The sequence below is a fragment of the Penicillium waksmanii genome (genome assembly GCF_028829765.1).
Source record: "Penicillium waksmanii strain IBT 27052 chromosome Unknown utg000005l:1.0-5232799.0:1.0-5237142.0, whole genome shotgun sequence".
In the NCBI taxonomy this organism is placed as follows: domain Eukaryota; kingdom Fungi; phylum Ascomycota; class Eurotiomycetes; order Eurotiales; family Aspergillaceae; genus Penicillium; species Penicillium waksmanii.
Genome location: NW_026643252.1, coordinates 716,842 through 740,925, shown reverse-complemented (window position 1 = coordinate 740,925; position 24,084 = coordinate 716,842). Strand labels below are relative to the sequence as shown.

At 49.9% G+C, this 24,084-nt stretch overlaps 7 protein-coding genes across 7 annotated transcripts; 3 read left to right on the top strand and 4 right to left on the bottom strand.

The window, feature by feature from the left end:
- Window positions 1–628: 628 nt before the first annotated feature.
- On the bottom strand, window positions 629–2,364 carry N7481_005181 (putative alpha-1-3-mannosyltransferase; the record flags this gene model as incomplete). The annotated part of the gene is made up of 3 exons (XM_057264400.1): window positions 629–1,062; window positions 1,115–2,176; window positions 2,238–2,364. 3 exons carry the CDS (start codon window positions 2,362–2,364, stop codon window positions 629–631), a joined length of 1,623 nt encoding a protein of 540 aa, XP_057122120.1.
- A 1,328-nt stretch (window positions 2,365–3,692) lies between these two features.
- N7481_005180 (sulfotransferase family protein) lies at window positions 3,693–4,493 on the bottom strand (the record flags this gene model as incomplete). The annotated part of the gene is made up of 1 exon (XM_057264399.1): window positions 3,693–4,493. One exon carries the CDS (start codon window positions 4,491–4,493, stop codon window positions 3,693–3,695), a length of 801 nt encoding a protein of 266 aa, XP_057122119.1.
- Window positions 4,494–5,376: 883 nt separating this feature from the next.
- Window positions 5,377–7,083, bottom strand: N7481_005179 (IMP dehydrogenase/GMP reductase; the record flags this gene model as incomplete). Its single annotated transcript, XM_057264398.1, has 3 exons — window positions 5,377–6,494; window positions 6,577–6,885; window positions 6,936–7,083. 3 exons carry the CDS (start codon window positions 7,081–7,083, stop codon window positions 5,377–5,379), a joined length of 1,575 nt encoding a protein of 524 aa, XP_057122118.1.
- A 4,328-nt stretch (window positions 7,084–11,411) lies between these two features.
- On the top strand, window positions 11,412–13,143 carry N7481_005178 (sugar porter family MFS transporter; the record flags this gene model as incomplete). The annotated part of the gene is made up of 3 exons (XM_057264397.1): window positions 11,412–11,713; window positions 11,803–12,697; window positions 12,754–13,143. The coding sequence occupies 3 exons, from the start codon at window positions 11,412–11,414 to the stop codon at window positions 13,141–13,143; spliced, it is 1,587 nt and encodes a 528-aa protein (XP_057122117.1).
- Window positions 13,144–13,626: 483 nt separating this feature from the next.
- Window positions 13,627–15,684, top strand: N7481_005177 (uncharacterized protein; the record flags this gene model as incomplete). Its single annotated transcript, XM_057264396.1, has 1 exon — window positions 13,627–15,684. One exon carries the CDS (start codon window positions 13,627–13,629, stop codon window positions 15,682–15,684), a length of 2,058 nt encoding a protein of 685 aa, XP_057122116.1.
- Window positions 15,685–16,038: 354 nt separating this feature from the next.
- N7481_005176 (tethering complex subunit PEP5) lies at window positions 16,039–19,362 on the top strand (the record flags this gene model as incomplete). The annotated part of the gene is made up of 9 exons (XM_057264395.1): window positions 16,039–16,053; window positions 16,106–16,174; window positions 16,229–16,522; window positions 16,579–17,211; window positions 17,273–17,506; window positions 17,559–17,894; window positions 18,000–18,452; window positions 18,513–18,911; window positions 18,985–19,362. 9 exons carry the CDS (start codon window positions 16,039–16,041, stop codon window positions 19,360–19,362), a joined length of 2,811 nt encoding a protein of 936 aa, XP_057122115.1.
- Window positions 19,363–20,155: 793 nt separating this feature from the next.
- Window positions 20,156–23,305, bottom strand: N7481_005175 (Na+/H+ antiporter Nha1; the record flags this gene model as incomplete). The annotated part of the gene is made up of 1 exon (XM_057264394.1): window positions 20,156–23,305. The coding sequence occupies one exon, from the start codon at window positions 23,303–23,305 to the stop codon at window positions 20,156–20,158; it is 3,150 nt and encodes a 1,049-aa protein (XP_057122114.1).
- Window positions 23,306–24,084: the final 779 nt, after the last annotated feature.

The following is a 24,084-nucleotide window of genomic DNA, read 5'->3' as shown; positions in this document are numbered from 1 at the left end:
CTCTAGCATTATTGATACGCCAGTCATTTATGAGCTTGACTTGATTTTTTAAATCTTTTAGATCTGAGAGGGTTTTCAAAATCCAGACTTCCGGACATTCATGGATGTTTTCAAGTTATCAAGTACGCCGCGGCTGCTACTAACTACTACTACTACTACTACTACTAATAGTAGTAGTAGTACTAAGTAATGAGGTAGATGCATAGGATTCCATTCGTGAGTGGTAACAGAGTTATCAATATTTCAAAACCATCATGATGCTAAATCGCTGGCTACCTTCCACCCTTTTGTGCAAGAGAATCGACGTCTAGTTTTCCCGGAGTGACAGTTTCTGTCGGCTCGTACAAGTGTGCTGAATATAGTATAGATCTGCTCCATTGCCCTTAGAAGACTCTCTATTATTAGAACAGTACTAGCTCCTCTATTCTTTTCAGTTCTCGTGAAATTTAAGGCGGTTGGATCTTTTCACTACTGTAAATAACAGTGGCGGGAAGCAATATGCAAATAAAGCCCGAGGTGAAGAAATGTACACTTAGTTGTGATCCCACACAGTTGACGATAGATACGATATGTACAACAATTTATTTGTTGTTGTTGTAATATTATTATTCAATTTCTAGGACGCTGTTTAAAATGCTTCACATCGTCTCCCAAATTCAATTGTCATGTCTAGAACAGCACTTTCCTCCTGTGAAAGACTGAACATCTTCTTTGAGGTTAGGCATGCCATATTGCTCTCTTTCAATTGCCAATCTGGGACTCTTCCTTCTTCACGAACATAAGCTTCGAACTTGGCAGGTCTCTTTTCACCGGCTTTGGCAAACTTATTCTCGAGTAGCCATCCATTGAACCAGAGGGGTCTTCCCATCCGGTCAAGATGCAGTAACTGAGGTGCACAGACGGTATATTCTTTAGATGGAGTGCTCAGACCAGCTGCCGCACTGGGTTGTGGTCGAGGAGTTTCAGCATGAGCAACTCCGATCGTACCAACACTGCCGTTGTGGAATGCATAATCTGTATCCCCGGCTAACTCCCATCCTAGCCAAAAAGTTTCCTTGTCACCTGTTTCCTCATTAGAATCTCGTTCTAAATACTAAGCTGAATAGAGACTCACCAAACAGCATATCATAGACTCCCCGAATGCCCTTCTTTTCATCACCATCTCGATCCGGCCCATTCATTCTCGTCACCAAAAGAAGCGACAAAAAGTGCCTGTATGTATCGAGCACTAGTACCCCAGACTCCTGCATATGTCCGCTTTGCCCATCCCATAGGCGAGTCTGTTGCGCTTTGCTGGAAACAGGCTCTGGTAGGACTTTCTGCATCCACTCTCGCTTGGATTCTGGGAACATCAATCGATCTTTGAAAAATAACGCGCCTGTTTCGCGGTATGCGAAGTCATCGAAAAGTATCTCCGGGTTTTGAAGGAACAAAGAATCGGCGTCGATGAATATGACTTCGCGGAAACTAGAGAATAAAACAGCAAATGGCTTGCCGGCCCATCCTCTCAAGGCCCAGCCTTTGTCATTGACCATTTTTCGTAGGTCGCGCGTAATGACGCCCGGCAATTCCTCCAACGCGGTCCGTGATGCTGGGCGGAGATCATCGTCGCCGAGGTACATCACCTCGATCGGAAGTTGACACCCTAATCGACGAATTGCGGGGATTGAGGTGAGTAGGTAGCGGACTTGGTCATTTCCGGCTGAAAATACCAGTCCACGGGGGGCGGAGTGTAATTGTTGACGCATCTGGAGATGATCTGCGAAGTAGGGTGCTGTCCATGGGAAGAGGAGTGTTGAAAGCTGAGTTACTATCGAACGATAAGACTCATAGCTATGGACGATCTCAGTCATGTCACGATCGAGGAAAGTTGCGATGGAAGGATTTTGGTAGAGGCGTTGGAGCACATCATCCTGGACAAATCGTTGGGATTTTGTTTTGTTGATATGCAATGTCTCCCACGCATCGAAAAGTTGTTTGTACTGGCGAGTCCGGATTCCGAATTCCTTCATTCTCTGCTCTCCAGTAGACTTGATAGGTGTGAGAAGCCTCTGTGTCCGCTGCTCGTCTGGAAGTAGCGCCAGAACATTGGATAGACTCTGTGTGAGCGCCGAGTGGTTTTCCAATTCCTTTGACGGTTGGGGTTTCTCGGCTGGTAAATCAGGATATAATTTTCCTGTAAGAGTTTAGCATCTCCTCTGGAGTGAAAGTTGGTCGCCAATCAAGATATTACTTACCTCCTAAGCTCGACAAGGTATGGTAGAAGACCCATACTATAGAAGCGATCAAGGCGATCTGCACAAATACCTTCCTCGGTCGCCTATGGTGCAGCTTGATCTCTTTCAACCCGCCCGCTTTACCCATGTCGCCGGTGTACGATAATTATGCTGGCATATAGTGGCGAGATGGCGAATTCCAACGGTTCAATTGGATGCAAGGGGGGTCTAGCCCTCGATGATCGGCGGGGGGCTCGGAGTAGGGTTGAAGTTTGTCCACCCACAGCACATCAATTAATATGTGCAGAAAATAATATGCAGATAAGCAAATTAAAAGAAAATAAAAAGGTTTGGGTAGTCGCGGCCCGAAGTTATGAATGAATTCGCATGCATGCCTTTGTGAGGATCAATGACTGATGCGACCTGGAATTTCCCCCGCAAACGCCGGTTTCGTCGGACCCGCACCCAAACCGGAACGGCCGCTGCGCGCTTTTTGAGTTTGGAATAGGAAACCCTACCAAGGGTTTTCAATGTCGGAGACTTGGCGAAACAGGGCCTTTATTTACTCTATGAATCACCTGTCAGAAAGTTGGCTCGTCTTGGGTGGTCTAATTTGACAGGTTGTCACTCGGTTAGAATTTCCCGATGAACATCGTCACAGTCAAAAGTCAAAGTCATCGCTGACCTTCAAGGTCTCTTACCTCCAAGATTTGTCCGTCAGGCGAGCAGTTTTGAAAGTTAATGTTGCTTTATCGGTCGGATAAATTTCGAGCATGTCACGCTAGACTCTGGGATGGATAGGATATCAAGGAAATAGAAAGCAGTGGACTTGGGCAGCTACTGGGCCAGATGCAAAGAAAATCACTCCTCAAACCTTGAAGCACCTGATCCCGCCACCCGAGGTATATTTTTAGCCATTTTTTCGTGAATATTGCCAGTTATTTGTCTCTATTGGCGGTCTTTCTACTCTTCATTGGTTCGGCATTCTCGATCCCGACAAAAGGTGGAGACGGCGTGGTGAGTGCCTTTTCGAGACAGCGTCATGAATGCCCTTTTAAGACATTTGGGGTCAGTGTCTCAGTGAAAGTGGAATTTTATGATCGCGACCCTAAACATTTAAGGCGTCTAGATCTGGATTTTACTAAGCCGTACAAAAGTTACTGATCTTCAGCTTGGACTCCCGGGTCGCCCATGCACATTTTAACAAGTGTCTAGATCGAAACCCTGGAAACAAGGGTCCTGCCGACGCTAATACAACATTTTACCCCTCTCTACATATAAAATTCAATCTCTACCAATAAAGCTCTCGGTATTATCAAGATGCTGATATTCAAGTTGTCTGCAACATACTGCTCATCCATTCAAGTTCGTCATTACCACATGCACCATGTTTGGACGTCCTCTTGCTGTACCGATTACCATTGTTGTTTTCTCGCATTTCTTGATCTTGCACGCAGTTTATTTTGCTCTCCTATGTTAGAATAACTGCTTGTTGAAAAGCCACCTTGTTGTGCCATATACCGCCGCACCTAGAGCAAGCCAGGAAATCGCGCCACGGGCATATAGAATCCTCACGACCATCCGGACCTCAGATGCATCGTTGCGGTGAGGGAACGGCTCGTCTTTTGGTGCCTCTTTTTCGAGAAATGTACATAAAGGCTCCCATCCATCACGAGGTTCAAATTCCAAGACCTCCCGCCCGCGCTTAGATGCCTCGGCATGGATCCAAGCATTATGCGCATCATAATGCTTTTCCGTCAAAAGCTCGTGCGGAGCTAGATCCAGTTTGCTCTGACAAAGCTCCATAATCCCGTCCCACATAGCGGCCACGTTGCGGTCTGTCTTCCATAGAAAGCAGAGACTGCGGTACACCGGTGAGCCTCCAAAGGTGAGCAGCTTGATCGACTCCACCCATTGGGAACCGCCACCAGGCCGCTTGTTCAGCACAATCTTGGCATCCGGATACATGTCCATAAGATCATCCATAAAAATGGACGCAGGGAAGTCGCTAGTTGCTTGAAACCCATTGAATAATTTATAAAGTAGCTTGTGACGCCGTGCGGTCTCCTTCTCCCGAATAGCAGCTAAAACGATGTCGCCACGTTCGGCATTCGGTGCAATATGCGCGAAATGCATGCAAGGAGATAGCCCAATGTGCTGCGATTCAAGAGCGGTTTGCAGAGAGCTTGTTGCGCAGCGAGGGAGACCGGCACCGAGCACCTTCAAGCTGGTTTGGACCGTCTGGTCAGGGGCGACATTGTTTTCAAAGAACCGCATTGCTTGCTCTAGGGAGAGGGAAAATGATGATAACTCTCTGGACGTGGTCGCAGAAATAATAAGGATACGAAGTTGGGAGAGCGGGCTCCTGGGTTAAGGTTTTTCTTGCGCTAGCTGTCAGCGTCAGCACTAGAGTGGCTGACCCTCGGCGATATGAACTTTGTATGCGCTAGCCATATATGGCCGCTCTTGGCCTGATCAGATTCTGGGGAAAATCAAAATTGAAGATTTGGAAATTCACCTTGGTTTGACATTGGGGAGGAGAACTATTTTTATAATATTGCGGGTGATCTAAGGGCTGTTGAGTGACTATACTCCGGCACAAAAGCTCAGCCGCACGGTCAAACTTTCCAAACTAAAGTGGTAGATTGGGGTGAACTTTAAATCCTTTCGCTCCAAATTATGATTTTCATTTCCCCTATCGACTATCACCACATACTTGCGCTAGCTGAATTGAGTAACCAGTTCTAATAACGCACCGGGTCCCAGTGGTGCCCGAGCAAGTGCCCAGTTGACTGATCGCCAACCATTATATAGGATGCAGCCTTCGAATGGTGAAAATAAGTTCGTTGAAAATATTTTTTTGGACAAAGCCTTTTGCTACCTGGAAATCTTTCTAAATTAGATTGAGATCGAATTCAGCTTGGTCAGGCGCAACAGGAGCAGCCTGAGCTGGGCTATTCAAGTGGCCAACAAAAGTCTTGCGCGTATTTAGATTGACTGCATAAATATGAAAGAGTGAAAATAGTAGAAGTTCCAAGGTTTATATAATTTCCGAGGCTTTCTGTATCCAATTGATTCTGAGCCAAAGTAGAACTTTTTTTTAAAAAAAAAATAAAGCAAAAACAAATACTATCATAAATCAGAAAATATTTGCCGCAATTCAAACATATAGCTTCTTTTCATGGGTGTGCAAACCATTCACGTTTCCCTCGGCCTGTGCGCTCCCGCTTCTCATCTCAAACCGAACGAGTCCATTGTCAACCTCGTCGCGTAAGGCATCAAGACTTCGGACTCCAATATCCTGAAGAGAGTGTTGTATACCAGTCACAAGGTAAGGGACAAACTTGGTAATAGAGCCACGATCAACAACCGAGCCCGCAACACCTTGCGCAACCTTGACCTTGTCATTTTCCGAAAAGTAACGGGACGCACCAGCATTGCCGGCACTTTCCCCTTTATCTTCCATGACTGCGATGCTTCCCATTCCCCGGTAAGCTTTGACTAATTGTCCTTCTTTGCTCACGAAGTAGTCACCGGGAGATTCAGTAGTTCCTGCAAGCAGGCCTCCCATCATCACCGTCGAGGCTCCAAGCGCAAGTCCCTTTACAATATGGCCAAGATTTTGAACTCCACCATCTGCAATACAAGGGATACCGAACCGCGCAGCAAATGAGCATACACTGCGTACTGCTGCAGCTTGAGGGCGACCGACGGCCATAACTTCCTGCGTGATGCACGCGCTGCCACTGCCCATGCCGATTCTGAGACCGTCAGCACCGGCGGCAATGAGTGCTGCAGCTTGTTCTCGGGTAACAATATTTCCCGCTATAACGTCGATTTGGGGGAGGTTCTGTTTGATGTATTTGATCATGGCGATCTGGTACATGCTATTTCCTTGGCTGCTATCCACGACAACAATATCCAGCCCGGCATCGACCATCTTTTGTAGTCGATCCTTGTCTGCCTCGTGGGTGCTGATGGCTGCTGCACAAAGTAGCTGTTTAGATTCGAGTTTTGATGCTAGAGGATAGTGAATGTTTTTCATCAAATCCGATCGAGAAAGCAACGAAATTAGCGCTCCGTCTTCATTCACGACTGGCAGCTTCCCCTTCTTTGATTTTCTAAGAACCTCGTTGGCTTGGGAAAGTGTTGTCCCCGCCGGTGCAGTGACGAGATTTGTCGACATGACGGCAGAGACTGAGTCATTCGGCTGGTCGTGAAACTGAATATCCCGGCTAGTGATTATGCCGAGGAGCTTGGAGTGGAGTGTCCCATTTTCTGCAAACGAAGATCATCCCATTAAAATCGGCCGTGAGGAAGTATATCAGACGATAGGAAAGTACCCAGTTTTCAAACTCACCAGTAACAGGGAAACCACCAAACCCCCACTTCTCTTTCAATTGCTTTGCATCCCCGACGGTTGCTTTCGGAGACAGAACAACGGGGTCTTGGATAAAGCCATTTTCATAGCGCTTCACTTTTTTCACCATCTCAGCCTGTTCTTCGGCGGTGCAATTATTGTGGATAACACCAAGACCACCCAGGAGAGCCATGTGGATAGCCATGTTGTGTTCGGTCACGGTGTCCATGGGAGAGGAGAGGAGAGGAGCTTTGAGGGTGAATCGTCTCGTAACCTTGGTATCCAAGGTGACATCTTGTGCTGAGAAAGCTAACCAAAGAATTAAAAAAAAATATATCAAGGGACATCGACTTTCTTACTGATAGATCCTGGCAAAATGAGAAAGTCGTTGTACGTCAACGCGCCATGTTTGTCTGAGTCGAGCAGCGAGTCGATATGCAAACCGTCCCCAGAACTATATTCTGCAAGGACATCGAATGCTTTTGTGTAGTCTTGTATTTCGGGCATCCTGCCAAGAATATGTGATAGTAGGTCGATATGAAAGTAGAACCCTTGGAAGAAGGTAGAATGGTGAATCACGGAGGGAGTCTGAGGGGCACGGAGTGGGCTTAAATAGAAATTGGTCGGTCATTAAAATCAGTTGCCACCTGGCTAGCGTAAATACCTACGTATTCCTAACCTCCAATGAACCTCCACTCAATTACCTCTGATCCACAGGATCATCTTCTGCGGTAGGCTTACTCTAGCAGCTCAACTTTCAATGGTTAACCCCTGCATCAATCTATAGGCTAACCGTGTCGATATGAAAATATCTAATTTCTTTCAACTACCCAGGTGCTTGAGACATGCGTAATTTAAAGGAGTCAAATTCCAAAGTCATATTCATCTTAACAAAAGGAATGGATGCAAAACAAAAGGGATGTCCTCGTTTGCCACTAGGTGAGCTGCGTACTCAAAAGTCAATACCTGGTCTCAGGATTTTCGGAGAACACCGAGAGAATCTTTTTTGGGCTGGTAACATGACTTCACAAGGTTCAATACGTATCATCTATTTTTTCTTGTCCAATGGCAACGCGAGATGGATGAAAATTATTTGCTGTCTACATGGACATTCCAAAATGCCCTAACCTAATCGGGAAGTGCGCGCGAAGGCATTGTGGAGCCGCTGTGGATCTCCCGCGTCTCGCTGCTGTTATGTTTGTGGTCATGGCGATTTTGAGCCTCGTTTTCCCGATCAATGAGGCCTATTTCGGCCCGGTGTGGCTTTCGGTGTTGGGGTTCGGAAGCCCACTGGCACTTTGCAGCAGCGCATCACTCGTGTTAGAATCCCCAGTTGCTAATGTGCCTAGAATCGCTTTTCCAGCAATACTATATATTCCAGCAGTATATACCTATCAAGTCATTCCAACTGGAACTTCATTCAGAACTTGGAACAGTACCTAGGTACTAGTAGTATCATCAATACTCCAGGGATGTGATCTTGAGCCCTCTGGTAGTACTGAGCATCATGCTGAGGCCCTCTTCGTCTGATTTGAAGCTGCTTCCAACTTGAAGGCCCCGGGGGTTGCCAGGCTTCAAGTTAAAGTTGTTGCTTTGACTCGGATCTTTACTACCACGTGATATCTACGAAAATGCAAATTTGTAGTATTTTACAATGTAGCCAGTAACTTGAAAGTTGTACGTACTAAAAGCTTTGTTATACTAAGAGTATCTTCTGTACCTCTTAAGGCGGTATATCAAACACATACCATAATTGACAAAATACCGTCATGACGGCCGTATGTTGAAACCGTGACTTGAACACCTAGGTACTGGCATGTATATGAGACCAGCCTCATAGGAGCCTAAGGACGCTGGGCCTGCTGGCCTCAATCTAATTCATCTCCTGGACACAGATTGCAAATATCCCAGTTAATCCACGCTGGTATCCCTCTGAAATAAGAAAAGTCTTAGTAGCATAATGCCTTTAAGTTAGAGCATCATACGTCCGAGCGGAAAACTTGGAATAACTATGTCAATTGAGGCAGACGGAATCAAGTATGGTCTCGACCCATGCGCTCGGAATGATCAACATCCACTCCCAACATGGACTTATGTTCCCTGCAGCCTGCTTCACGAACCGTATTAGGAGTTTGCGAACGTATGTGCGTCAATTTGGCATACCATCCTTGCAAAATTAGCCCGCTTTGAAAGGGGATGAAGGGTCTACAACTTGAAGGATTCCATTCCCAAACCTATGGGACGGTTGGCGAGAAAAAGAGCAAGGGAACAGCAGAGAATTAAACAAATCTAAAAAACGTTTTCCATTTAATTTCTCGAGTTATACTTCGCTTCTGATCAGAACGAGCTTCCCTTATCCAGTAGGTAGATCCAACAAGCGCGATTACAACCGCCAGTGCTGTGGCTTTCCGACGCGTGAGGGTTGTTGCTACGATGATTAGAAAAAATGGATGCCTATCCCGAGATATAAGACTCGGGCCGAATGGATGGCCTTATGGGTATATTTCCATTCTCTTTACGCAGAACGTTAAAGATCTATTTCCCCCAAGGACGTAGGGAATGTTGGTTGATGGTCTATTTTAGAGATTCGACCTTTCAAATTGCCCTAGAAATGCTGTGGTCAGGAGGACGTACTACTCGTAGCTGGGGGTTCCAGTAGTGAGACCGGACTCATAGCTAAAGCCCGAGCCAGAACAGGCAGAACCAGAGACGGAAGATTCCGAGTCGGACAGATGAATGTCGGGGGTGGGGAGAGGGGTCGGCTTCAACAATCGGCTGCACCATGGGTTTACGGAGACTATGTAGCACTGGAGACCAAATTCATACTCCATACTCCGTACTCCGTGCCGAGTGAAGGAATCCAACAAATCCATAGCGTCGGATGTTCCTATTCTTCCACCAGTGAGACAAATCTAACGGCCCCTGAATGTGAAACAACGCAATCTACAGTGGATCTTCCCAAGACATGACCTTGTCCGCCAATGACGCTGCGGCGCCACGCTAGCAACTTCGGGGCTTGCCAGGCGCAAGCTTGGTTCTGACTATCCACGGACTGCCTAACTTATACACTGTTGCATCGGGTAGGTACAAGGTTTGTATCTGGGAGCAGAAAAGTCAAAAAAACGCCAACCGCAAGAGGCGTTATCCGAACTACCGGAATTACATCATTTGAGTAGAGCTAAGCATCGGTTGTCGCTAGGATCGGGAAAACCTCTGATTTGGTCTGGTCTGTGCTGTAGAGCTTTGTGAAATTGCGTTTTAGTTGGACGAAGGTGCAGCCATTGCAAAGGTGATTGTTGGCAACTTGTTGACAGGTTAAGCGAGGCCTAAACTCAGCGACCCGATATTTCCCCGCCTTGTTCTCCGCGTGGAGAGAAAAGTGGGAGAGATTCAAGGTCTGGGGAACTCCCGGTGTGCGAATGCGGTGATATGAGGGCATCTGTGGAGGGCGGAGAAAATGGGGAGAAGCATCTCGGCCTCTGATCGTGAATTTTGAACTGAGACTTTGAGACTTCGAGACCCGTGCCACATTCGGTCGCATTGCTCTTAGCAAATACACGGCCCACATCGCGCAAGAGAGTTAGGTTTAACACCATGCGAGCTCCCCGATTGACGACTCGAGGCCCTCGTTCGGCTTGATGAAACCCCGTGAACTCGCCAGCAAGGGGGACAACACGGAAGAGCCGAAGGGCCCCTCCCAGTCCACTTCGGCGGTCATCAGCCAGTGAGAATGTGTCAAAGCCGCTCGATGCCGTGCGATGCCGTACCCGCATCTCCTGTTCTGGGTAAATGGCCGTCAGTTGGGGCCCCGGACTGGACGCAAAGGCAGAAAATTCTGTTGCAAGTGGGTTGGCCGGCTAATTTTTATTGTCGTGGGAGTGGACATGGTAATTCCGGGTTCCCACGGTCGGAATAATAACAGGACTTTACAGGATGTCCCGGGTTTGGGGAGGATGGATTGTCGGCCTGCGCCGAGTCAGTTAGGGCAGAGGTGGGAATGGCATGATTTGCAGGGGAAAAAAATGGGTTTCCTGTGGTGTGTGGGTGCTGGTCCCTTTCTCTTTCTCCATCTCTCCATCTCTCCACCTTCTTTAATTTCCTTTATTTCTGATCAACTCTACAACTATCTCTCTGGAGTGTTTGTATCTTTCCCTTGTTCGTCCCGAGAGGACCAGGAATGCCGTAGAAATGCCGTGCCGAACGCAGCCACGTCGGGCCCCCAACCAACCCCGAACGCGGCATCCTCCGCGGCATGGACGTGGCTTCAAACAAATCCTCTAGGGAGGGGGCGCCATGCTGTTTTCGGTCTAGAACTGTCACCTCGTGGCCGATTCCCCGGATCCCTTCAGCGATCGACTTGGGTGGACCAATGACCGAGGAGATTGGGACCGTAAGTGGGGGAGATATGGAGAACACTAAGGCTGCCTTGTCCAATAACATTTCCAGGCCTCTCCCCAGGTTGCGAACGGGACCTTGGTAAAGCCTCGAGGGAGAGCCTTGGGGGTAAGTAGTGTTGCACCCGGACTCTCCCCGTTTATTCGCTATCCCCAGACTGACTTTACCCGAGAAGAGTGGGAACTAGAGGTCAACAACTAATTTCCTGCCCGGTTTCGGCCCTAAGCATAGGAATCCACCCTCTAGAATAGGAAGGGGGTAAATGAAAAAGAAAGGAAAAAAAGGAAAAAAAGGAATTCCCTTGTACGAGTAGGCAGTTTGCCATGAGATACATCTATTTAAGGATGGCCCCCCTTCTCGATCCGCGAGACGCTGCAGTGTGAGGTCTTTCTTCCCTATTTCATTCTTTCGAATTAATTTCTTCCCATACCTCAGCCAACATGGTTGTCGGGAACCTCTACGCCATTACGGCTGTTGCCGTTATTGGTGGTGGTCTATTTGGTTTCGACATTTCGTCCATGTCCGCCATCATCACTACTCCTGCCTACAAATGTTACTTCAACCACGGCCCCGATGGCCCTCCCTTTAACGATAGTAAGCAGTGCAGTGGTCTCAGTTCTCTCGAGCAGGGTGGTGTGACTGCCGCCATGCCCGCTGGTTCGTGGCTCGGTGCTCTGATTTCTGGTTTTATCTCGGATCGTCTTGGTCGCAAATACGCTATTATGACTGGATGTATTGTCTGGTATGTCCCTGTCCTCTGCAATTTCTGCCTATAATTCGACCTACCCAGGCATTTCACAAAGCAACAGCTAACCGTTCATCTCTGCTTAGGATTATTGGCTCCATTATCGTCTGCGCTTCCCAGAACATGGGTATGCTGATCGCCGGACGTGTCATCAACGGTCTCTCTGTCGGTATTGAGTCCGCCCAAGTTCCCGTCTATATCTCTGAGATTGCGCCCCCCTCGAAGCGTGGTCGTTTGGTCGGCTCCCAGCAGTGGGCTATTACCTGGGGTATTCTGATCATGTACTATATCTCCTTCGGCTGCTCCTACATTGGTGGCATAGACTCCACCAACTACAGCGAGAAAGTCTTCCGCATCCCCTGGGGTCTGCAGATGCTTCCCGCCGTCCTGCTCTTCTTCGGTATGATGTTTTTGCCTGAGTCCCCCCGCTGGCTCGCTCGCAAGGACCGCTGGGAAGAGTGCCAAGCCGTCCTCACTCTCATCCACGGAAAGGGTGACCCCAACAGCCCATTCGTCGTTGCTGAGATGCAGGAAATTGGTGATGTGTGCGAGTTTGAACGCCAGAATGCCGATGTTTCGTACCTCGAGCTGTTCCAGCCAAAGATGATCAACCGTACCTTCATCGGTATATTCTGCCAGATCTGGTCTCAGCTTACCGGTATGAACGTCATGATGTACTACATCAACTACGTGTTCGAAATGGCAGGCTACGAGGGTAATGCCGCCCTGTTGGCTTCCTCGATTCAATACATCATCAATGTTGTCATGACCATACCTGCCTTGATCTGGGTTGACCGCTGGGGTCGTCGCCCCACTCTCCTTATTGGTGCTCTGCTTATGATGACCTGGATGTTCGCAAACGCCGGTATCATGGCTTCCTACGGTACGGTCGTTCCAGGAGGTATCAAGGGCGTCGCCGAAGAGTCTATGAGTCTCAGTGGTGCCCCTGCTACGGGCCTGATTGCATGCACTTATCTCTTCGTTGCTTCTTACGCTCCAACCTGGGGACCGGTCTCTTGGGTCTACCCCCCCCTGAGCTATACCCTCTGCGTGTCCGTGGTAAGGCTGTTGCGCTGGCTACGTCTGCCAACTGGGCTTTCAACACTGCTCTTGGTCTTTTCGTGCCCATTGCCTTTGCCACCATCCGCTGGCAGACTTACATTATCTTCGGTGTTTTCCTGGTTGTCATGTTCATTCACGTCTTCTTCATGTTCCCTGAGACTGCTGGTAAGACTCTGGAAGAGACCGAGGCCATTTTCGAGGACCCTCACGGTATTCCTTACATTGGTACTCCTGCCTGGAAGACTCACCACGATACCAAGCGCACCGTCGCTGCTGAGCAGGGCGATGTCGAGGTTCTCGGTGATAAGCTTGCCGGTAGCAAGGTTGCTGCTGTGCACAACGAGACCAACGAGACCAAGGCCTAAGCAATCTTGCTTCTAATTAATTCTTGCTGGTTTGGCGGTGTTGATCATCTCTCCATTGCTCTTTTGGCCTGGAAGATGAGTTGCATTGCAATGGCATTGCATTGCATATACAAGGATGATGTCATGTAAAAACGAAGAGATAAACTTGGATATGTCCAATCTATATTGATGCTTAATTGATTATTTCTATGTAATATTTGTATAAGTAGTGGTAACTATGAGGTAGAATAAACCTTTGGCTTCACTTTTGTTGAACGAGTGGATTTTATACTTCCCCGGATGGGGTTACGTAATGCGTTGCCTGGGCATTTCCACTTTACGCGGTGCTTGTCGCGTCAGGCGCCGACCTTCTCCCAACGACCAAATCTCCGCCCAACAACGATGACGGATGCCTTCAAGGCCCGTGTTGATCTGTTCCGTCGCCTTGTCCGAATACTATAAGCTGGAACTCCTTATATGATCTGAACCCCCAATCCGATCTCGATGCCACGACCGCGGCCAATCTCCCCGCTCACTTTTGAGACATGTGCATATCCGCCCTTAGACCCCAGTGATGACGACCTTCTAGCGTCTGACGATGATCTGGATGAATCTGCCCAGGCGGCAAAGCGGCAAAAAATCGAAAGAATCGCGGAATCATGCCGAGGAGGAGCTCCGGTCTTTATTCTCTCCGCTTCCTTGCGGGGTCCGTTCGAACATAACTGGAAGAACCCATGGAAGAAAGAAAGGACTCGTGGAGGAAAAGCCACTATAGCGGGGAAAATAAAGGCTGGCGGTGATCTGGAGAAGGCGCCTGTGATACAAGAAACTGACCCGCGGGAAGCAAAACATCGCAAGGATTGGTCTATTGCGTCACGCAACGGGATGGATGTGTCTTCGCCAGTTGATCGTTCAAGCGTGTTAGCATTGGACAAAAATCCAGATCGGTCTGCTTCATCGAATCCGAAGCCTAGCAATAAGCCTCAGCTTCCACCGAAATCTACGGGCAGGAAGAGTGCAGTGTCTCGGAGAGATGCTTCTGTTTCCGTGGAGGACCAAACATTCACTGCACCAGGGACGGCGGACTGGTTGAGAAAGGGCGGGAAGAGACTAAATTTTGGAAAGTTTGAACCTCCAAGTTCACCAACCCCAAAGGCCGATCTACGAAGAGCGAGGTATAAATCTAGTTCGGTATCAAATGCAATTGGAAAGCAAGATACACGGTCACCAACCAGGACTCGATCACCGACGACACCTAGAGTATCAGAAAAGCCACCTGTGGAATGCGCTCCGCCGATGTCACTTTCGCCTGCTTTATCGCCGTCGCGGATCAAGTGTCCAGGCTCGACAATTGCCAAGCAAGTTGTGCAGAAAGCCTCACCCACTACGAAGAATCATGCTGCGCTGTCATTTCGTGTTGCGTCTTCTACATCCCAGCTGCCGCGCTTCCAATATCAGCGGTTGAATGCGGAGGACTCTAGCCCTGGTGAGCTGTCGAATCTGATAGTTGAAAACCCTGCCGATAAGGCCCCATCAGTGCCCACAGCCGACGACCCGGATGATGACATGGCCTCACTAGACGTGCCTCATGAGCAGGAGAATGCCATAGGAACTGCCAGTATACAAAAAGGTCGACAGGCCGAGCCACCAAAGGATATTCAAGTTGCAAACCAAAGAACCGAGTCAATCGAGGCGGACACATTTGCCCAGACTTCTGTAGAACAGAACACCTACGAGCAGCTCCCATCTGCCCAGCAGGTACCAGTTGCCCCTGGAGTTTCCGATCGTGTTACATCGTTGCACTCAACAGCCGTGCCCAAAGAAAACAACAGTGCTTCTGGTGGAAGCTATGATACGCAGCTATCGACACAAGCTGCCCTTCGCCACGCTCAAAAGTCTTTCCAAGACGACCTTGAGAGCTCAGAGCCTGATTATGATATGCCATCCGAGAAGGAGGATGAGAATGGTGATGAATCACTCCTAGCGCATGAGACGCCATTTCTCAACCCTGCAACTTCCGATCGAATCATGCCTTCGGACTTTTCTCGCTGGGATAAAGAGAAGGCGCAGGCGATGAGTACACAGTGCATGATTGACGCCGCCACGCCGTTTACATTTAGCACGGGGAAAAAGCCCAATCAATTTCGCGATCTGTCGCCAGTCGTCGGAACCAGTCCGGGAATTACTGGGATGGGCGCAGCTTTCTCTCCAGCGAGGTCCTCGCCATTTGCCGTGGATGAATACCACACCGCGCCAACAAATGATGACCAATACGCTCCTGGCCAACAACAATCAGGGCTTGCGCTGGGTCAGCAATCGACCACACAAAACTCTGCCCTGCCATTTGCGTTAACCGGATCAACCCCTAACACCGCACAGGATGGACAAGGCGGGTTTCAAAGGGCCGAGAGTTTCAACCTCAGCCAGGCAATTGCAGATGACGGGAGCTGGTTACAGCAGAGCTTTGATTTTATGAACGACATCAACCATCCTCACCCGAGTACAAAGACAACTTCATCTACAGCAGAACACCCTACTGCCATGGATTTAGATATATCCTAACTCTCTTTGCTTTACACATATCATTAGCGACTTGCATATGCTTGAGATTCCCCATTTTGTGACATTTCCAGCGCGTGCTTTGAGCACCAGATTGTTGGTGATGATGTCCGCCTTGACGAATAAATGATATCCAATAGAATTATGTGGCTTTAAGAACATACCCCCGCAGCCACTCTGTGTAAAATTTCATGATTTACTATAAATATTGTAGATATTCTGTAGATAGTTAATTGAAATGTTGAAGTTGTACTAATCGGCGGTTGACCAGGAACCGCAGGTGGTCCGAGCGTCGGCGGGGAGAGCTCCAACTCCGCCTCGTCGCCAGCTCCATTTCATCTTCCATGGCCCGCCGAAATGGCTTTGACATCAGTAAGAGCGCGGCTTGCCTCTCACTGAAGATTCATACTGACAATTCATCTAGTGGAAAGCGTTCAACTTCGTCGACGTCTCCCCCGTCAAGGTTCCGGAGGACAGCTCCGCGCTATTCGGGGTAAGGCACCCTTCAACCTCCCCGCTAACATGCGCTGGCTGACACGCCCTATAGAGCGACCTATCTAGTCTTTGCACCGGATCCTCGAACCTCTTCCTCGGCACAAACGATGGCTTCGTCCATATCGTCACTTCAACCTTCCGCGTCATTCGCTCGTTCAAGGCGCATGATGCCGGCTCGATTCAACACATGAAACAAATCAATGGCACTTCCTTGCTCGTTACAGTTGCGGAGGACCTCTCGAATGAACCGGTGCTAAAGGTCTGGGCATTGGATACGGAGCCTAAGGATGGAACACCTCGGTGTCTATCGACAGTGTTAGTGCAGAATGCTAGGCGGCAGTTTCCGGTAAGAATTCCCCATCGCATAGAGGAATCGCAGTGGAGGGCTGATTGAGAATACAGATATCGGCGTTTGCAGTTGTCGAGGACCTTTCGCAGGTTGCGGTTGGCTTCGCCAACGGCTCCGTGACGATCATCCGGGGTGATCTGATTCACGATCGCGGGGCGCGGCAACGGATTGTTTTCGAGTCAGAGGAGCCGATTACGGGCCTAGAGACCCAGAGTGGTGCCGTCACCGCACTTTATATTTCGACAACGAGTCGAATCTTGACACTGGTCATCGCAGGGAGAGGACAGGGTCAGCCGGCGCGGATCTTGGAGGATACGGGATGTGGTTTGGGTTGCATGACTCTGGACGGCGAAACTGGGGATATTCTCATTGCGCGAGAAGATGCAGTTTACACATATGGTCCCCGTGGCCGAGGTTCCAGTTATGCTTTCGAGAGCTCCAAGACTTCCATCAATTCCTTCCGAGACTATGTTGCACTGGTATGCCCACCAAGGCCCGAGTCGGGCAAGGGTGAGGCACTTCGGAAGTATGGTGTCAACCCCGGGGGTGATATCTTGGGCGCTACGACCTTCACACTGTTAGATACCGATCTCAAATTCATCGCGCATAGCGAGGCGCTGGTCTCGCCTATGAAGCACATTTTCATGGAATGGGGGGATCTGTTTCTGCTCACGACGGATGGAAAGGTTTGTGTTTCTCGGTTTTGCATATTCATCCTCATTTCTGCATCTTTCTAATATTTCCCAGATCTTTCGGTACCGGGAAAAAAGCCTTCAGCAGAGGCTTGAAATTCTCTATGAGCGCAACCTCTACATACTTGCCATTAACTTGGCACAAAAGATCGGGATCAACACTTTGCAGCAAAATGCAATTTATCGCAAATACGGTGACTTCCTATACCAGCGTGGTGACTATGATACGGCAATGCAACAATATCTCCGGGCGATTGACAATACCGAACCCTCACAGGTTATTCGCAAGGTTGGTTTACTATAAATCTAAATCATTGATTGGTTTCTAACCCATGGCTCAGTACCTTGACACACAACGTATTCACAATTTAATCGAATATCTGGAGGAATTGCACGATCATGGCCGTGCCACAGTCGACCACACGACCCTTCTTCTCAATTGCTATGCCAAGCTGAAGGACACAAGCAAACTAGACTCGTTCATCAAAGCTCCTGGCGAGCTGAAGTTCGATCTTGAGACCGCCATTGCGATGTGCCGACAAGGAGGATACTATGAGCAGGCTGCTTACCTGGCCACAAAGCATGGTGAAAATGACATGGTCGTGGACATTCTCATTGAAGATTCCAAGAAATATGCCGAGGCAGTTGAATATATTTGGAGACTGGACCCCGAAGCGGTATGTGAACCCTGCTAATATCTACTTTTTATAGCGAAGCTAATGTAATAGGCCTATCACAACTTGATGAAATACGCCCGGGTCTTACTCGCTCACTGTCCTGAGCGAACGACCGAAATCTTCAAGGTCTACTACACGGGTCAATATCGACCACGCACAGAGGTGGCCGAGGCCGAACCCCAAGAACAACACACGAGCACAGTACAGAGTCTTGCCAATCTTTTGCCATTACGCTACGTTACTGGTGGTGGTGGAACTCAAACGCAACCATCGGCACCAGAAACAGACCCTATCAACCAAGAAGCCGAAGCAGATGCAGCACCACAGTATAAGATTCCCAAGCCACGTACAGCTTTCTCCGCTTTCGTGGACCATCCGAAAGAGTTCATCGGCTTCCTCGAGACGCTAACGGAACATCCTGGTCTTAAACAAGATGCTAAAGTGGATCTCTTTACCACGCTGTTCGAGATGTATCTAGACACAGCAAAGAGCAAAAAGGACGCGACTGAAAAACAGGAATGGGAGGACAAGGCCAAGAAACTGATTGAAGGGAAAGATGTAAGTGTTCACGAGGCAGCCATCTAAAGTCTTATTTTGAAACAAAATTAACCCGATCAGATCCCCATCTCAACCTCGAATGTCCTGCTGCTCTCCGATCTATCCAACTTCCGCGAGGGCTCCACTCTCGTACGCGAACAGGAGGGCCTTCGCCTCGACATTTTCCGCTCCTTCACTTCAGCCAAGGATACACAGGGTGCCATTCAAGCATTGCATCGCTATGGACCCGATGAGCCGCAGCTATACATCGACGCACTAACATATTTCGCCTCCAGCCCACAGATCCTCGAAGAGGCAGGCGATGAGCTAGACGCCGTTCTCCGACGCATTGATCAAGACGGCCTTCTCTCCCCACTTCAGGTGATCCAAGCCCTGAGCAACAACGCAGTTGTTACGATGGGCCGGGTAAAGAAGTATCTCAGCACAAGCATTGATCGTGAACACAAGGAGATCTCAACGGTACGTATAACACCCCCGCCAGCTCATCCCATCCTACCTCGTTGCCAATAGCACCCACCTAACACCCCCACAGAACCGCCGCCTTATCTCAAGCTACAAAACCGAAACAGCCGCAAAGCAACAAGAACTCTCAAACCTCTCCTCCCAACCCGTCGTCTTCCAATCGCGCCGCTGTCAATCCTGCGGTGGAACCCTCGACCTACCAACAGTTCACTTCCTCTGCCGCCACTCCTTCCACGAACGCTGTCTCAACAATGTAGACGACGACGCCCAGTGTCCCGTCTGCGGTCCGCAAAATTCTACGCTCCGCGCCATTCGACAGAGGCAGGTTGACTCGGCGGATCAGCATGATCTTTTCAAGGCCGAGTTGTCGCGTTCCAGGGATCGGTTTGGTGTTGTTAGTGACTTTTTTGGTAGGGGGGGTTATGAGGTCGCAGGCGACGATGGATGAGGTGTAGATGTACTTTTGATTTTGGCTTTGATATTGGTTTTTGTCTTGAGACGGCCTTTTTTGTTCTTAGAGGCTTCCTTTTTTCTGCATTCATTGATACCTCTGGTTTGATCTAATGATATCGATATTCTGCATACCGTGCCGTGCTGATGCGAGCTCGGCTCAACGTAGATTAGTTTCGCAGCCTGAGTTTACTTGTACTATTCTTAACTGCGTGGGATCCTACACCAGGGAACGGAATGAGGTATGCAAAGCAAATGCATTCAGAAACGACTACGCTATTCTAGCAATAATCCAATCATGATAGGACGCAAACAACTAGTATCAAACACAAGGAGACCCGCTCCGCTCGTCGGGTCAATTATATCCCAGGAATAATGGCAGTATGCACAGATAGGAAGGGAGAAAAGATACAGGAATAGTGGTCAACATGCGTAAGGTAGTAAGTAGGCGAGGGGGCATGGCATGTCCAGAAGAAGAAAATCATGTACTAGACCATTCTAGCAAGGCAAGGAACGGTCTACCCAGTTCTTGATAGAAATTCGTGAATGTGAACAAAACGGAGAAAAATCATATCGTCAATGGGCTCTTCGACTTTTTTTTTGCGCGCCAAATTCATAAGTCTATCAAAGTGGTAGGAGCGGGTGATATGAGGCGATGAGGCGAGATGAGAAAGCAATTGTGCCATTAAATCTCACGGCCCTTCTCACCTCCCCACGAAACACGCGGTCGGTGTCCGGGCGTGAACTTGGAAGAACCAGAGCCGGAGCCGGACCCGGAGGGGGAAGATTGCTCACCACTTTGGGGGGGCTTCTGAAGGCTTGAGCGAGTCGGCGAACTGCACTTTGCCGGCTGTTTGATTATCGTCATCTTTCTCGTCACTCTCCGAATCATCCTCGATAGCTCCGTCATCATCGGAGTCAGAGTCATCATCGTTGTCATCTTGGCCCAGGGCAGCAAGACGACGACGACGCTCGGCAGGTGTCTCGCCAGTATCGTCGTCGGCTTGGCGAGATGGGGCAGGGATACCGGCAGCTCGACGGAGACGCGAGGGAGGGATACGCTCGGTTCCGTCGTCGTCGGAGTCACGACGGGCACGGAGACGAGCAGGTGCAGGGCTGAGGTTGCTGCGACGTTCCTGGGCAGAGCTGCCGCGGGTAAACTTGGCAAGGGAGCTGGCGACGTCGGGGGTTGGGGCTCCGTCACCGGACTCATCATCGCTGATCTCGCTGTCGGTGACAGATTCGAGATCCTCGGCCGCTTCCTCGGGAATGGCACCGGTAGTGGCGACGGCAGAGGCAGCCGCAGCGGCGGAGAGTCGACTATCTTTGCGTTCCTCTTCCTTCACGTCGTCCTTGGCAGCTTGTTGGATCGCGGCTGGCGCGTCCGTCTGCTGCACCACATCACGACGCTCCTTGGCATCAAGACCCTTGAGCTGCTGGAAGAACTCTAGCTTGTTCATACGGCGGCCCTTGTGCCCGATACCGCCGCGAGCGTCAACGTCGTCATTCTGGGCTAGCGTGAAACGCAAACCGTCATCGGTGGTCCAGTCGTCAGTCTCAGTTCTCGGAGCAGGCTTAGTCTTCTTCTGGCCAGCTTGAGACGATTCTCCTTCTTCTTCCATTCCAAACCAGGTGCCCATACGGGTGAGACCACGCCTAATTGGTGCGTGACCAGGAGGAGCAGCAGGGTCCTCTTCAGGCGGGGGCTTGGGCTTTGGTCCCTTGTCATTGGATGGAATGGTGTACTTCTTGAGCACCTCTCCGTCCTCGTCCTCCACAATGATAGTGTTACCAAACTGGTAGGCATGCGCAGACCGGTGCTTGGACTTGGGGGTATCGGCCTTGGGTGGCTTTTCCTGCGCAGACGTTTCCTTGTCTTTTCCACGTCCAATCCAGCTGGTCCATCCCTTGCGGGCCTTACCCGCAGAGAGTCCAGCCTTTTCGGCAACGGCTTGCTTAGCTTCCTCGCCTTCATTCTTGGGGTGAGGCTGGTTAAGAGATGGGGCGAATTCTCCAGTCTTGTCCTCCTCCAGACGCTTGCGCTGCTTCTCGATTTCTTGAAGCTTTTGCTCGGTTGTCATGTTGGTAGTGTCCTCGGTCTGGAGGACATTGCCTTCTTCATCCTCGATGATCATGTTGTGACCTTCTTGGTAGGCTTCAATCTCTGGCTCGCGACCAAAGCGGTCACGCTCTGCACTGGGAGGTGAGGCACCACGTTCAATAGCATCCCGTTCAGCAAGCTCTTCTTGATTCTTCTCATCATCACCCTCGCTCTCGGCAGGTCGCGGAGCCGGCATGATTGCAGATTGACTAATGGGCCCACCAGCGGGGTGCTTGCGGCGCTTGCGACGACGAACAGGCTTGTTCTGAGTCGCAGAAATCTGGGATTCACTATCCTCCTCCTCGCGCTGGCGACGTAGGAAGTTGTTGGGCAAACCAATAGGCGGCAAGGTTCCAGGTGGGTATTCAGGCAGCCTTTCCTCCGAGGAATCTACCTCATCCGCCTTGCGGAACGACATAGAGCCCTTGGCAATTGACTGGACACGGGGCAGACGGTTCATCCATGAAGGACCGTCCTCGTTGGCCTGAGTATAGGAAAGCGTGACCGTCAGGGTATTGATGCGTTTACCGAGGGTAAACACGGCGATGGAGGATCCGTGGACAAGGATGGATGAGATGACCATGAACGTGGTTATGGGCCAGATCAGCCTGATAAGGTAGTAATCTTCCTGCCCTGGCGTGGGTAAACTGTCTTCTGGAGAGGGCTGTGTGCTATCGTTTTCCAATTCGGCTCTAGCGAGAATCGCAGCGAAGATGGCACCGACACCAATAGGGCCGAAGTGACCCGCAAACAGAGCTTCTCGCCATGTTTTAACGTCCGGTATAATTGGTTTCAAGAGAAGCATGATGGGTATGCGACGGAAGAAAATGACCAACAACGCTATCACCACCAAGCGCCAAGGCACAAGGCCGAGCTCAATGTTGTTGAAGTCCTCCCAGGGAATGATGGCTCCAAAGTAGACAAAGTATGCCAAGTTAAGCAGCAGATCGATGACGTTAGAGACGTGTGACTCTTCAGTTTTCTCTGTGAACCATCCGTCGTTACTGAAACCGACACCGCAGGAGAATCCAATAAGCAAATCGTCCATGCCCAATAGACTACCGGAGCCGGCACAGAAGACCGCCAGGACGAAGTAGAACACTAGGAAACTCTCACGATCAATGAGACCCCTGCGCTCAGCCAGCTTGATGGCATGGCGGGCAAAATAACCAATAGCGAAGCCAAAGATCGCGCCAAAGATGCACTCGTACAGAATGGTCACGCAGAACCAATTCAGCGAGACTTCCCCAACATTGGGTCTGTAACGCAAAATGTAGAATGAGAGGTAGATAAAAGGGAAGGCCATGCCGTCGTTACAGCCGGACTCGGCAGAGAGAAGATCTCGCAAATGCTTGGGCACACGCTTGGCGAACTTACCCTTACCGACGACGGACGAGGCCAAGACAGGATCGGTGGCAGTAACACAGGCGGCACAGACAAGACTGTCGAGCCAGTTCAATGGCGGCACCATCCACCAGATGAATAGACTAGTGACCAGCCAGCCCCAGGTCATGACGGGGACGAGCAAGAGGGTTACTGATTTCCAGTGACGCTCCATGTAAGCCTTGGGCAATTCGACACCGACGGCGAAACATTGTACGACCAGGACGATGCGGGAGCACTCGAGTGTGATTTTATCGACGTTGCCCCATTCGTGGGGGTTGAATAAATTGGCAGCATGTGGGCCGAAGATGATACCGCAAAGGGTGGCGACAGTAGCTTCGCCGATGTAGAGCTTTTCTTTCACGAAGAGTGAGCACAGCATGAACAGGCCAGTAAATCCACCCAAAATCATGTATGCCAGATGCGGCTTATCGATATCCAAATGATCCCACGCCATGTTGTGCTTGACGATCGACCTCGGGCGAGTTTCCTCACGCTTGTTGATTCTTTGGTATCGATGTAGATGTTGCAGGGGTATGATTCCTTCTGCTCTGCAGAGTAGCTACCGCGTCCTGCGCCAATCGATTACCAGATCGATTTCCGCCTCAGATGTTGGTGGACCGCGTAGCTCCTCATGCCTTGGGGGGGGGAGTTCGAATCTCGAGAGTGGGGATTGGGCGAGGGCAGAGGGGGAGACCGGTCGTCGAGCCCTGTAGGGCTGAGGGTTGGGCGCGTTGCCTTTCTCGGAGAGTCGGCGGTTCGGAAGTCCACGGGGGCTGGAAAAGATAGAGTCGGAGATAGGCAGTCCGAGCGCAACGGCGATACGGCCGAGGTCGAGGAGGACGGGACACCGATGGAGAGGAGATGCAGGTGCAGATGCCAGTGCAGATGCCAGACGTCGGGGAAAGTCAAGCAAGAACAAGCAGTCTCGGCGGCTTGGGAGGAAGAGAAAGAGAAAAGAAAAGAAAAGAACCGGGCAGTGGAAGAGTCCTGGATGGGGTAGGGGGACTCTTGGACTCTTGGCTGGTGGGAAGAAAGCGAGGTATTGCGCGCGCGGGAGAGATTTGCCTAGCAAGAAAGGAAAGTCTTGGGGCGGCGGGATTCGTCAGCCCAGACTTTGCGCCCCACGCTAACAAGCGGAGCGAGTCTTGGCTGGCGGAGGTAAGATACGATCGGGTACTAGTAGGATGAGTATACGATAGTCGGTTTAATTCAATCCTCTGTAGTTGCCAGTAC